This window comes from Castanea sativa, chromosome 12 (assembly GCF_040712315.1).
Source record: "Castanea sativa cultivar Marrone di Chiusa Pesio chromosome 12, ASM4071231v1".
NCBI classification, from domain to species: Eukaryota; Viridiplantae; Streptophyta; class Magnoliopsida; order Fagales; family Fagaceae; genus Castanea; species Castanea sativa.
The window spans coordinates 2,922,255-2,937,605 of NC_134024.1; the positions used below are offsets into that span (position 1 = coordinate 2,922,255).

At 34.5% G+C, this 15,351-nt stretch overlaps 1 protein-coding gene across 1 annotated transcript; it reads right to left on the reverse strand.

The window, feature by feature from the left end:
* Nucleotides 1-294: 294 nt before the first annotated feature.
* LOC142619496 (TMV resistance protein N-like) lies at nt 295-3,209 on the reverse strand. Its single transcript, XM_075792616.1, has 5 exons — nt 2,688-3,209; nt 2,367-2,525; nt 1,417-2,062; nt 690-796; nt 295-627 (listed from the first exon to the last, which is right to left on the reverse strand). The coding sequence occupies exons 1-5, from the start codon at nt 3,207-3,209 to the stop codon at nt 295-297; spliced, it is 1,767 nt and encodes a 588-aa protein (XP_075648731.1).
* Between the last annotated feature and the right edge of the window lie 12,142 nt (nt 3,210-15,351).

Genomic DNA, 15,351 nt, shown 5'->3' on the forward strand with positions numbered 1-15,351 from the left:
TTCACTGCCAGCAATGTGACAATTTCTCCAAGCCAGCAGACTCCGACAACTTCATCGTATCCAATATGGGGCAACTAGAAGAAATAAGAATCACAAATTACTCAACTAATATGGGCCTTGTCACAGATTAAAGAAAATGCAACCATATGCCAATGAACATAAAAATAAAAATGTACAGCTACAAACAAGTTCCATAAGAGAGAAATGGTGACTTGCACAAAAATCAGGGGAAAAGAAAAAGTTTATCAGCCTTGCAGATTCACGAAAGCTACCACTTCATTGGCATTCCTCTTCCTAGCAATCAAAGTTTCCTTGTCCTTGTGTGCTTCCATTCCCAAACCATCCAAAATGCGGAATGAATCTTTGAATTAGATTAGAGAGTCGTTTCCTCTTTGGCTGTGGTATGTCTATGTCATTAGAGGTACCTTCTCCTAAATCATCTAAATCATCCTCATAAGAAGTGATGCTGCAGCTGCCAGCCATAGTTTGTTTGAGATTTTCAACATCTTGATTGAATACCAAATGCGCCCCACATTTCGTAACCCTTAATCCTGGACCTTCGGTTTCAAATGTAACCTCAATCTGGCTGAATCCATTAGCATCAACTCTATTCAATTCTTCTCTCCACTAGTCTCCAAGGGATGTAGAGGGATAATATTCCAACCAAAGTTGATACAATTTAATATTACCAAATTCTTCCGATAAAGGAAGGTACAGTCCGTTAGGTGCAAATCCAGTGGCTTTAACGGAACACCAAAGCCTTTGTGTAGCTCTATAAAATCCATAATCATCAATACTACAAAGTAGGTCAAGTGGATATAGCTGGCAGAATTAAAAAACAACATACACAGCAATTCCCATAAATTCGTTACAGAAATGTGAAGGCAAATGCAGCTTCACTGAAGCCTCCACATTTTGGTGGCTAAACCATTTGGGAATTTCACTTCCAGGAATCTCCAGACCATAAAATAAACGATCTTGGTCAAAGTATCTCTGAAATATACAAATCATGATGCTTAGAACTTCTCTCTCTCTCACACACACACACACACACACACACACACACACACACACACACACACACACACACACACACAGAGACCTGGTTATTAAGGATATAACATCTTAGCATTGTCCACAAGAAGTCATTGTAGCCTTGATTCTCCATTAATTTTATGCAATTGAGAAGATAGAGTGTTGGCCAAAAATCATCATCTGATCCTACTAATAATGTTTCCAATGAGGTACAGCCTCTTGCATGAATATGCTTAATATTTAATGGAAGTTTTGGCAATGATGGAAGACTCATGCAACAAATCAAACAAAGAACTTTCAGATTAGATAGTCAAATCATACTTTTAGGAAGGTAAACAAAAATATTTCCCTTTAGATCTAATTTTAATAAAGACGACAAACAGCCAATAGCATCGAGAATTGTCTGAAGATTGCAATAACTTAGATCCAGTTCAACCAAGGAGCATAAGCCTGATAAATTATGCACTAGCATGCCCATGGGATCTGTACTTCTTGGCATTAAAGGAAAACCAAGGAGTTTATTTGAAGATTTAGGTGATGGCCCTTCACATCCATGAAAAGACATTATTCTGACATTTTTTAAGAGATTGATGGATTTAGGTAGCCCTTTTATAGCAATTCCACTCACATCTAGCTCCTCCAATCCTTTGAGATTCCCCAAATTCTCTGGCAACTCATCAAGTTTTGAGCAGCCAGATAAAGTGAGAACTTTTAGAGACATCAAACTACAACATGCATTTGGAAGACTTGAAAGGCTTTTGCAGTCTCTTAGGTCCAATTTAATCAGGCCAATTAAATGCTCCATTGATAAAGGAAGATCATTTATAGCAGTCCCATTCAAACTAAGTTCCAACAAACATGACATCTTTCCCACAACCTCCGAAAACTTCTTTAGACTTGAACAACCAGAAAGAATGAAAACTTCAAGAGATTCCAAGTTGATCGTGTGTGGAAGGCTTTCAAGGCACTCGCAACCATTCAGATCTAATCGAATAAGTAGTTTGAGATTTCCAAGAGATTCATGAATCTTTGGCAATTTTGTACAACCTCAAAGAATCAATTGCTTAAGATTTGTTGCTCCAATGAGGTTTGGGATCTCAATCAAGTTTTTTGAGTCACTCAAGTCAATGAGTTTTAACATCTTTAAAATCTGTTATAAACAATAAATTGTGAGATAAATTCAAGCCTAAATGAAAGGGAAGAAAATACACAATTGCATAAGTGAAAATCTTACAATAATTTCTTTCCATAGTTGTTCTATACTGCTGCTATGCATTCTCAATTCAACAAGTTGGCATGGATTTTAAATGATATCCATGCCATTCTATAACACGTAACTCATTAGAAAGGTAACTAAGACCTTGTGGAAGTTGCACATTACAAATTTTAAGCGATCTCATTTTTTTCATCTTTGAGAAGACATTAGCATCCAAGCATTCCTGTCTTTGATTATACGTATTTAGCATTATGACTTCAACTGTCTCTGTTCCCTAATAATTAAGAACAATTCAATTAGAATAATTAGTAAGAATTTGTTATATATATATATATATATATACACACACACACACGTATGTATGTATGCATGCATGCATGCATGTATGTACACATACACACACACACACACTTTAGGGTTAGATTTGTCAACTTACAATACTTTTCTTCAAAACATGAAGGACATCCTCATACATCCACAATCTACTATGTCCACCGGGCTCTTTAGGGGATTGACTACAAACAATTTCTTGGCCCATTTTTTGTAGCAAGTCATGCATCCACAAGATTCCCTCTTCAGCAATGGTTATGAGAGATTTGTTGACAAGGACATCAATATTGTAGTCTATAGAGTAACCAAAACTTTCTAGTATATCTCTTATGCAATCTATTTTTTCTCCCTTGAAGAAACATGCAATATCTAAAAACAGCTCTCTCTCTATATCCATAAGCCCATCATAACTTATTTTAAGTATACTCAAAATGTTTCTATTAGGTTTTTGTTTTAGGTTATCTCGAGCACTTCTCCCTACCTCAAATCTTTTACCAAATAATGAAGAACCTAAAACTTTAAGAGCCAAAGGAAGTCCTTGGGTGTAATTCACAAAATCCATAGACAAATCCATATAATTTTCGTCAAGATGTGGTTCCTTGAAAGCTTTCAAACCAAAAAGCTTCATCATCACTCAACCTCCTAGTTGTATATACACAATCCACTCTATGACTTGTCAACAAATGGTTATCTCTACTTGTTACAATAATTCTACTCCCAGGACCAAACCATTCATGTTTCCCTGCTAGTGCTTCTAGTTGTTCTATGTGATCCACATCATCAAGAACAATAAGAACCTTTGTATTACGTAGTCTATTCCCTATAACATTGATTCCCTCACTTACACGCTATATATTTATTTCGCTTTCCATGAAAACCATAGAAAGAAGTTGTTTCTGTAAAGAAACTAGATCTTGCTTTTTAGTTTCTCTAACATTAGCAATAAATCTGGTGGCTTCAAAATTACAATATATTTTGTTACAAATTTCTTGTGCAAGAGTTTTTTTACCTATTCCACCCATCCTACAAATCCCTACAAAGCGAACACTGCCTGACCCTTCTTTTAAATACAAATCCAATAGTTCTTTCACATGGGATTCCATTCCAACAAGGTTCGTGGAAATAGTACTTTGGGATATAAGATTCACTTTGCTAAATATCCCTTTAAGGATTTCTTGGATAACTACCACTTCATGCCTACAAAGAAGATAGCAAAACAATAATATTGATGATTGTATATAATACAATAAAGTGGAAGCTCAATCAAAAATCTAAATTAGATTCTCATTACACTCTAATTTTGTGCCAAGTTTCCTTTTGATTTCCCTATCATTTGATGTCAAGTGTCTTTAGAATGCACGCTAGTTGCATGCCAAATGTCCTTCCAACTATGCACTAATTGTTTGTCAACTATATTTACACGAAAATTCATATATCTAAATTTAGAAAATAAAAAAGACTTACTTCAAATAATTATGCTTCTACTTATAAAAAAAAAATATATGTATGCTTCAATGAAATACTATGAATGTGTATAGTCTATTACTTATTAGATAGATGCGTCCTTGGATATGCATGGGTTATAAGCTAGTATCTATACTACCCTTTAGGGGTTTCTCCTGTTTGGAATGGAAATTTCATTGATTCAAAAATACCTCCACACTCTTAGGTTTAAGTAGAGACAAAATTAAAGAATAACCCAGTAAAAACACATTTATAACTCCCATGTACAATATTGCCTACAAAATTACAAAATAGGACCATTTTCTATTGGTTTTCAAACACAACTTCAAATGTATTTTGTCAACAACTTTAAACTTTTTTTAACTGATAAACTTATACAATTAGCTTCTTCTTTTTTGGGCAGAAAACTTATACAATTATCACAACTATTGGATAAGTTTAACTATAAAAAAATTAACAGGTTTATTTAAAAAAAAAAAAAAATTGGATAGGATAACTCCCACCCATCTTCCATGATTTCATCCAACACGGCAACACACACACACACACAAAAACTCCAGTTGGATAACTCTCCCATGGTTTTCAAAATATCCCTACTTAGAAATTCTACTAATTTAAAAGCTACCCTTACCCTAAACATTTAAAATGTTAAGCAACTTGAATTAATGGGTCAAATGAGTAATTATATAACTTAACACTACTCATAACCATGCATCTCCCGCTTCCTGTCACTTTCACACCCTCATTTCTCTCGACTTCTAACCCATAACATGCACATGGTAGTTACAATTCGTTCAAAAACTTCTTTTTAAAAAAAGAAAAAGAAAACAGAGTTGAGGTTCTCTGGTTTGCCTATTTGTAAATTTTTGGGTCTTATTGTGTTTTGGTTTCATTGTTTTACTATAGGCTTTAATGATGATAGTGATGAGGTAGCAATATGATCATGTTGCAACCCTCCGACCCAAGAACGAAAACCTTGCAAGAGAATTCGATCCTTTCTTTCAATGCAGCCTTTAAGGTCCCTATCAATTTCATTGAATTTGATGTTCAGGTATATATATACACACACACACTAGCCTCTAAGCACGCACGTGCTTAGAGGCTCCATTCATTATAATTCAGAGTTGTTACATTTTCACGTACAAATATACCCAAAGGTGTGATGAGTTGATCTTTGCCCTTCTGCACAAAGTTCAGACTTTTCACTGTGACAATGTATGATGAAGATAATGAGAGAAACTGTGACCTTATTTTTTTTATCTACTTTAAGTGCAAGCCTGCAATGCAATGCTTCTACCTTAGCTAAATCTATTTATAATCTAGTAATTTTCTACTTTGCTTTAAATATCTCTCGAGTTGCAACTTGCAACTATACTAACATTTTTCTCCAGTATATGTTTGATAAATTATTGATTATTAAGCTTTTGCGAAAATATGTAATTTATCATGCTTTAAGAGCATGAGATCCTTAGTTCAATCTTGTCTCTACTCTAACTCAAATAGGGGTGTCCATGAAAACCGGCAACCCGCCCAACCCATCCGACCTACCGCCACCCAATCCGACGACTCCGGCAATTGAACGTGGGTTTCGACCTTACTAACCCGACCCCAACGAGTCAACTGTTGGTTTTTAATTTCAAAACCCGTGAAACCCGACCTGAACCAAAATCCAGCAACATAGGCAAGCTTTCGGACCAAATTCGGCGAGGTCTAGTCCAAATCCTTCGAGATTCGGCGAGATCTCACTGTTATCTAACGAAATCCAGGCTAGATCCTGACAGATTCGATTAGATCTCAATGAATCTGGCCAGATTTCGGCCCCAGCGATGAAAACCAAGACTCGAACACATACAACCCAAAACTGACGAGACTCGAACCGAAAAATCCGACTAGATCATCCGAGTCAGTTTTAGGTCATGTATTCCTCCACTCGAATCATTCAGGTCGGGTTCAGGTTAGGCACAAATCCGACCCAGCCAAACTCGTGAACACCCCTAACCTCAAATTTAAAATATTAAAACCCCATGAGTAGGGCCCCACTTTTTAGAGAGGGGTTTAGGCCTCATATGTGAGGGGAAGTGCTAAAATTATGGTCAAATGATAAGATTCACAATTTCCTAACAACTTAAACTTTTGAAAGAACCTGTAATTTACCAATGTTATCCAAATTTGGCTAGCCTTGTTGATTGACGTTCCAAGCCAACTCTCAAAGGCTCATGAGCAGGGCAAGCCTTGTGATTACTTGTTGGTATAAAATTTGGAGGGTAGAAATATACAATTTTAGCTTCACAGCCCATTGGCAATTTTGACTATCTATTAATGTGGCAAATATCAACTAAACATGAACAGTTTTTGCTGAAAGTAACTCTAAAGTCCACTATTGAAAAAAATTGGCTATATATAATCCAGACTGCTAAAGCTAAAACTTTAGTAATAGAGTTACAAGCCTAAAAAATTTTCATAAAAGAGTTAGAAGCAAGAGTAACCATGGCTCTAGTCTCATTAGCGATTCCCATGCACAGCAAATGTACACCACTAGCGTTCTCCAACTTCCTTGCACTTGTGTTCTTCAATCAGCGCAGCAAGTTGCCAAGGAACCTTCTTCTTTTCCAAACACAGGTCCTCCAATTTTCCACTAACCAAAACAAGCCTAGAAAAAGTGCTTCTCAAACAGTAAGCTTCCACTCGTTTGCATACATAGGCAAAACAACCCCATTTGTACCTACTCTGCCAGTGCCCCTCAACTGTCAGCAACACTTGCCATCTCTCCACGATAGGACACACTCGCCTTGGTACTCTCTAGTATTTACTATAATCAACATCTTGTGCATCATAGGCTTGTGCATACCTACAAAAGAAAGCTTTACTGAGCATTAGCACATCGTTAAGTACACTGTTTTGCACCCTCAAACATCACTGTGTTGAGGTTATACAGCCCAAGCAAGACTGTGCTTCAGGAATAAACGATCCAAGTTCTCTTCCTCATTGCATAAGACACTTGGTTCACTCAATATGTTATGTTGTATGAGGCCATAGCAGCTTATCAATAACTCCACAGCTTGAGATAGGGATAGCTAAAATTTGGCCACTTCTGGAGAGTGCAGCTCTCTAATCAGGTCTTGTTTTCAAGTCAAAGTGTAAAGATAATTTTAAATACCTATTAATAGTAGTAGCTTATTTTGACTTAATTGAAGGATTCCTAAAGTATGGTTTTTATAACCTAGCAAAATAATATATTGTATTATTGAAAAATATTGATACACACATACATGACTAAACTTAAATTCTGGACAAAACACATCAAAATAAATTGTAGGATCTTTCCACTACAAAATACAATACATCAGGCTAAAAGGACAAAGCCAAGCAGAAAAATATGATAAATTAAATTCTGGATGTAACGCATCAAAACAACAATGACAATTAGAGCAGGGCTTACCAATCAAAGCAGGATACCTTCTCTATTTTTCAACCTTTTCTACACAATTGCTTGCCTGATTGAATATGCACCAAAGAATTAGGTTAGTATTTTATGGCTAAGTTTGTTATACGCTCAATTTTAATTTCTGTTATCCTTTGATTCTAATTCTAGTTGAGTTATTTTGATAAGCTAAGTTACCATATGGAGATAAGTCTTCTGGTTTGCTTTAACCTGTGAAATGAGCAGGAATAGTTTTACCCTGGTCATGATCTGAAATGGGTAAGGACAAATTTCAGTCAATAATTTCATTCAAAGTTAAAGTTATAAAAGTTAGAAAACTTCAAGAACATCAAGAGGAAATAGCACAAAATTCAATTGGTAAAAGCTTAAACAATTAAAGAGCAGTACTACGTATAAAAAGAGTTTTAATCTATTACAATTAAAAAGTAATGGGGCCACCTACATGTGGTTGTACCTGTCTATTGAATTAAATATGTAAGAAATCACAAATAGAAAAAAGATATGTCACAGGGCATCTATTAAACTCTTAAATCTCTGAATTAAAAGAGGAAGGAGAAGAAAGAAAGAACGAAAAAAAAAATCTAAATAAGAAAGGAAGAAAGATATGACACTTTAAAACTGAGATTCAAATATTATAAAGGTCTTACCAATTCTTCTTCACAAACATTACATGGGAAGATGAAGTCTTCAATGATTTCCCAACGTTGTAAAATAAAGGTATCAGATGGCTAAGGCCATTTAGTAATAGATCCAAACGCACTTCTCTTATGGTAAATCACAGATTTGACAAGACTGGTGTAACAATTGAGTAATATGCAGTCATTTACAACATTTTTTTGGTGACACATAAAATTGGACTAAATGCTTTTAACTTTGAAGATTGTCTCTTGGGAGAGCTTCTCAATTAGTTGGTGATGGCAAATCTATTAACATATAGGTACAAGCTTAGGTTCCCAACTCTGATAGTTTAAGAAGTTCACCAAGAATATTACTGCGGCTAATGCAGACCTTTTTCTGTTGATCAATGAATTTATCAAATATCAACAACGTGACGATATTTGGATATATTGAGAACTTGGTAATGATTTCATCATTGAAGAAATTTTGCATATTAAAATTAATTCCCCATTAAGGTAAGTTATGATCAAGCTCCTCATGGTTGAAAATTTTGAACAATCACTAACCATGATTTGATTCTAAAATTTGTTGCATTAAGAGAATTGCAATAATAATGTCCTCACACAAACAAATCATTTTAGTAACTTTATAATTGTTGTCGTACTTTTAAATAATTAAAGATTCAGAGAACAACAAAAGAAAAAAAAAAGAATTGAAAAATCATTTATTCTCTTAATAAAAATAAAGCATCTGAACTGGTTTCAGGTTAGTACACAACCATAAAAACCCCTCAACAATGGAGGAAGCTAGACGCAACCTCTAGGAAGATTAATTATTCTAACTAGCCATGAACCTGTGTGTTGCACATAATAATTATTTTTATACAATTTAAACTAATTTAATAAAGAGTAATATATTTTGTAATTATATTTTTATTTATTATAAGAATAATCATAAATGTAATATAGGAATAATCATAAATCATAAATTTAATAAGTTTTTTTCATACTAAAATTTTATTTTTTAATAAAAGCTACTTATAACATTTTGCGAATCATTAAAAAGAATATAAAATTTGGAAATGATTCTTTTAGTTTTAAACAAACTTTCTCAAACTTATTTTTTCTGCCTACAATCCAAAACACTGAAAAAAGTAATAAAACTTAACTATGATTAATTGGAACAATTAGGAAAACATTTTGTTGTTTATAATCTACTAAGGTTATTTTCTTTGCAGAAATTGTAATTTTGTCCACCTAAAACTTATTATCAAATAAAAAATTATTAGAAAAATCTAAGAATTAAATTTCTATATATGCATTGTTATATAATAATAATAATAATAATAATAATAATAATAATAATAATAATAATAATAATAATAATTAAAGTAAAATTGCGAAATTTAATATTTGTCTCTCATCCAATAATTTTTGTTTAGCCAATCTTTAATTTTCTCTAAATAAATGGTATTATAAAGTACTTCTAATTAGGGGTGTCAATGTTCGACCCAACCCGCGAACACGACATGAACCCGACACGGGTTTTTTCAGGTTAGGGTTGGACCTTAATGGGTTTGGGTCATAAACGAGTCAACCCAAAAGCGACATGATAAGAAATGTGTCATAAATGGGTCAACCTGCGTAACCTGCAATAGACACGTTTAACATGCCAATTTAGTTGTGTTAACCCGAAATAACCTACTTAATACAACCCGTTTAACTCATATAACAAATAAATATTTATTTTATTTTAGATTTGTCAAATACCTTTTATATCTAACATATATTTTAAATTTAAAAAGAAAAGTGAGTAATTACAAAAATCTACAAAGGATTTAATTGAAAATTGAAACTTTCAGACCCTAGAACTATTCATACTTTTTTTTTTGGGTATAGAACTTGCACAAATAAAATTGGATGAGCTTGTGGAAGATGTTATGAATTTGGACATTAACAAAGAATTTATGGATGATAATCGTGGTCATAGTCAGGATTAGTATACTGTTTACTCAAATTCTTTCAATATTGATACTTAGCATTTGGCGAGTTCCAAGAATATTATATTTTTGTTGAATTATGTTATTTTAATTTTGTTAAACTTTGTTATTTTGAATTTGGGTTGAAGTGTATGCACTTCTTTTGGAGTGTAAAAAACTTATTTCTAGATGAATGTTATATTTTTGTTGAATTATATTATTTTGAATGTGGGTTGAAGACTTGAAGTATATGCACTGCTTTTTGGGATGTAAAAAAAAATATTTCTAGATGGATGTTATATTTAATATTATGCAGGTTGAAATGAGTTGTGTTACATTCATGTCAACCCAACACGACTCGTTTATTAAGCGTGTCAAATGGATTGGGTCAGGTCAACCCGCCTTATTAACAGATCGGGTTAGGGTTGAAAGATCATGACACGATTATTAAATGGGTCGGGTTAGGGTTGAGTCATTTAGTCGAATACCCCTACCTCGACACGACACGAATCCGACACGTTAACCCGAATTGATACCCCTACTTCTAATACAATTATTAAGAGTACTTTGTCCATAAAAAAGGATTAAAAATAAACAAAAATGATTAAAGTCTCATAGTTTAACATCTAAATTGAGCACTATAAAAATCATGCTATCAAATTACAATTGCTACCAGATTAAATTATCTAAATCATGCTACGTAGTAGAATAATATTATATTTTTATATTTAATCCCTTATAACGCAATATAGGATAACATTTAACAATCAAAGAGAGAGAAAAAAAAAACACGACAATTGAAAAAAAAAACTGAATCACATTAACTTAAAGTAGATTAAAGAATATAAAAAATTATCAATCTAAAGCGAAGATGCAAGAAAAATAAAAATAAAAAATCTACCCAAAATTGTGTGTATGTGTGTGTGTGTGTGTGAGAGAGAGAGAGAGAGACAACCTTTTTTTTGTAAGGGAAAATTATGCATAGAATGAAAGAGATAGTGACAAATTTATAGTAAAATGGTGTGAATAAGAAGAGACAAAAATAGAGGAAGATGAAGGGAAAGATGAAGAATGATATTAATGTAGAGGGTAGTGGGGAGATGAGAAGGTGAGAGACGGAGAAAGATTGGAGAAGTAGTGGGGAGATGAAAAGGTAAGGGAGGGAGAAAGGTTGGAGAAGTGTAAATATGAAATAAAAAAAATATCAAAAATAATTATAAGAAAATGGTAAGAAAAAAGATAATGACGTGAATGCTGATGTGGCTCAGCATGAGCGCAGCAGCATTAAACACAATATTATATTTTTATATTTAATCATTTATAACACAATATAAGATAACATTTAACAATCAAAGCGAGAGAAAAAAACACAACAATTAAAAAAAATAAAACTGAATCGCATTAACCTAAAGTAGATTAAAAAATATAAAAAATTATCAACCTAAAGCGAAGATGCAAGAAAAATAAAAAATAAAAAATAAAAATCCACCCAAAAATTGTGTGTGTGTGTGTGTGTGAGAGAGAGAGAGAGAGAGAGAGAGAGAGAGAGAACCTTTTTTTGGTAAGGGAAAACTATGCATAGAATAAAAGAGATAGTGACAAATTTATAGTAAGAGGATGTGAATAAGAAAAGACAAAAATAGAAGAAGATGAAGGGAAAGATGAAGAATAATATTAATATAGAGGGTAGTGGGGAGATGAGAAGGTGAGAGAAGGAAAAAGCTTGGAGAAGTAGTGGGGAGATGAAAGGGTAAGGGAGGGAGAAAGGTTGGAGAAGTGTAAATATGAAATAAAAAATATCAAAAATAATTATAAGAAAATAAAAAGAAAAAAGATAATGACATGGATGCTATACTTCAACTTTTAGTAATATATAGATATAGATGTGATCAATTGTCAATAATGTTGATATTTGGATGTATGAAGAGCTTGTTTTAATGATTTGATCTTTACAGAATTTTAAATATCCAAATTAATTCCTCTTAAGGGTTATATTTTATCAAGCTCCTCACTACTGAAGATTTTTAATTTTATAACTACATTTGATTGTAAAGTTTGTACATTTTAGAATTGGAATCCTGGTTGTCTTAGCTACATAGCAAGTGGAGTGGGGAAAAGTTATATAACTGTTGTCATACTTTAAAATAATAAGAACTTTCAGTGCAAAACAACACTGGTTTTTTTTTTTTTTTAAACTGAGTAGGTGCGTAAATGGCCCTTTCCTTCCAGAAATTTTCCTTGCAAAGACAGTGATTGAGATTTTTTTTTTACTACAATGTAGCTTTAATGATAAACCCTTCCCCATGTATTGCTTGGTTGTGTTAAAGGGCTAAGCATTTACGTCCTCTCCTTCTAGGCATCTTCCAGTCAAAAGGCGGATCCAAGTTATCAAATCCATAAGGAAAAACAAAACAAAACAAAAATAAAAACAAAAAAAAGCTGGATATAGTTTCTCTTATGTAATTGCATGTTAATAAAAGACTCAATTTTTAAACAGAATAGGTGTGCAAGTGGTCATCTCAATTCAAACAAGTCATTTTTTTTTATAGGTAATCAGAGAACTAATATTAATGAGAACTAAAATGAATAGTACAAGATGTTCATGATGATGAACAGTAAGAAAGAAAAGAAAAAAAAACAGTAAAACTAAAGAGAAGGGACTCAGATAGATAATCTAAGGGAAAACATAAACTCTAAAAGAGACGAAGAATCAGTAAAACCCAAGCAACGAGACCACTCAAAAAGGCTACACTAGCATAAAACCTTTAACTCATCCAACGTCTTCTCCATGTTCTCAAAGGAGCGAAAATTCCGTTCCAACCAAACAATCCACATTAAACACCCTGAAATCAAATTCCAAATATTCGAGTTATACTTTCCAAGCCACTGATGCCAACAAGATAACAACCCCGCCACCAATCCTGGCATAACCCAGTGAATACCAAAAGCCTGAAGTATAAGAGTCCATAAGGTATGTGAAACAGGATAATGAAGAAGAAGATGGTCTACCGACTCCCCATCACAACAACACATACAACACTGATTTACCAAAGGGCGACCCCTAATCATGAGATTATCCAATGTGAGAATTCGAACGTGAGCAGCTGTCCACAAGAAGAAAGCCACTAGCGTAGGAATCTTTGGTTTCCAAACACCCTTCCAAGGAAACAAAAAATTTAGAGAACCCTAAATTGCTTAGTAATAAGAGCGGGTGTCAAACTTACCATCACCTTTGAGCCGCAAACAAAGAGTATCCCTCTTATCCCCCCAAGGAATACGAGATTGGATAAAATGAAGAAAAGAAAAAGAAGCAGCTAGCTCCCAATCTTCAAAAACTTTAAAAAACCTTAAATTTCACACCCTAGTAGTACTTCCTTCTGGAAGCCACAAAACCTCAGAGATGCAAGCATCCTTAGCATCTGAACACACATAGAGCTCAGGGTAGAGATCTTTTAGGGTATTATCCCCAATCCACCTATCATGCCAGAAGCAGATGCGGGTGCCTTCACCCACTACAAAAGACAAATGGTTAGAAAAACTCTCCCACCCTTCATGAATGCTTCTCCAAAGGCCACAACCATGGGTCCTCCTGCACACTTTCCTACACCACCCCCCTTAACCCTCACCATATTTTGTGGAGATTACTCTCCGCTAGAGATGGGTAACTTCTTGCCCATAACGCCACAGTCATTTTCCTAATAGAGCTTGATTAAACGACGCCACACTTCTTATCCCCGACCCACCCAATTTAACAGGTAAACACACCTTTTCCCTAGCCACCAAAGGATATTTGAAACTCCCCTCAGAAGACCCCCAAAGAAAATTCATCTGAATCCTTTCCATTTTAGCAGCCACAGCTTTAGAAATAGTGAAGATAGATAAAAAGCACGTAGGAAGACTTGATAGAGTACTTTTTAGTAATGTGAGTCTACCACCCTTAGATAAATAGAGACGCTTCCACCCTGATAGTTTCTTCTCCATCTTCTCCAAAATAGGATTCCAAATAGAAACTGTCTTAAAAGAAGTTCCCAAAGGCATCCCTCGGTATTTCATAGGCAAACTCCCCACTCTACATTGAAAAATACTAGCCAATGCAACTAAATTATTCACCTCCCCAATAGGGATAATCTCACTTTTCCCAACATTGACCTTCAATCCCGTAACAGCCTGAAAACAAGACAACACAAGCCTTATGGACAGCAACTGATCCCTAGAGGCATCACAAAATAAGATAATGTCATCCGCAAACAACAAATGGGAAATCTGCACACCAACAGAATGCACTACTCCCACATGAAACCCCAAAATAAAGTTATTCTCCTCTGTCTTCTTCAAAATTCTGCGTAAAACCTCCATTATCAAAACAAACAAAAGCAAGGATAAAGGGTCTCCTTCTCTCAACCCACAAGAGCTTTAAAAAAAAAACCTTCAGAGAATCCATTTACCAGGACTGAAAAATGGACAGAAGTAACACAAGCCTTAATCCACCCCCTCCATTTCAACCCAAAACCCATCCAGTCCAACAGATAAAACAAGGCATCCCAGTTTACATGGTCATATGTTTTTTTAATACCAAGCTTGCAAACCACACCCGATAACCGACTCTTCAACCTACTATCCAGACACTCATTTGCAATGAGCACTGAATCTAGAATCTGCCTACCACCAACAAACGAATTTTGAGTCTCAGAGACGAGTTTATCCAAAACCGCCCTCAACCTGTTAGCTAGTACCATGGACAGCAACTTGTACACACTGCCCACCAAACTGATAGGGCAGAAGTCCTTAATGTTAATAGCATTACTCTTCTTAGGAATTAAAGTGAGAAACAAAGCATTCAAAGACCGTTAAACACAGAGTGCCAATGAAAATAATCAAAGAAATCCATGACATCCTTTTCCATCACACTCCAACAATTGTGAAAGAAAGCCATGGTGGACCCATCAGGACCAGGGGCTTTATCACCCTTCATCTCCCTTAAGACGTGTAATACTTCCTCCTTTGTGGACTCCCTTCTCTAAGGACAGCCTCTCCACCTATTCAATGCATGCAAAATCTAATCCATCCTTAGTAGGGCGCCCCAATTCAGTTTCCTCATACAACCTTTAATAGAAGAGAACTAGCTAAGAGTGCACATCCGACTCACCCTCATAAAGAACACCATCCACCTCGATCCTCTTAATATTATTAGCATTTCTATGAGAGTTTTCCAATCTATGAAAGAAACGAGTATTATTATCTCCCTCCATCACATACAAAGCCAAAGAT

What these genes read in the sequence shown, in the direction of transcription:
- LOC142619496 (XM_075792616.1), bottom strand. Translation starts at nt 3,209, where the DNA reads ATGAAGCTTTTTGGTTTGAAAGCTTTCAAGGAACCACATCTTGACGAA. An exon ending in AATTCTCGATGCTATTGGCT is followed by an intron (nt 797 to 1,416) that starts GTTTGTCGTCTT and finishes CCTACTTTGTAG; the next exon opens with TATTGATGATTATGGATTTT. An exon ending in TCCTTTATCGGAAGAATTTG is followed by an intron (nt 628 to 689) that starts GTAATATTAAAT and finishes CTTGGAGACTAG; the next exon opens with TGGAGAGAAGAATTGAATAG.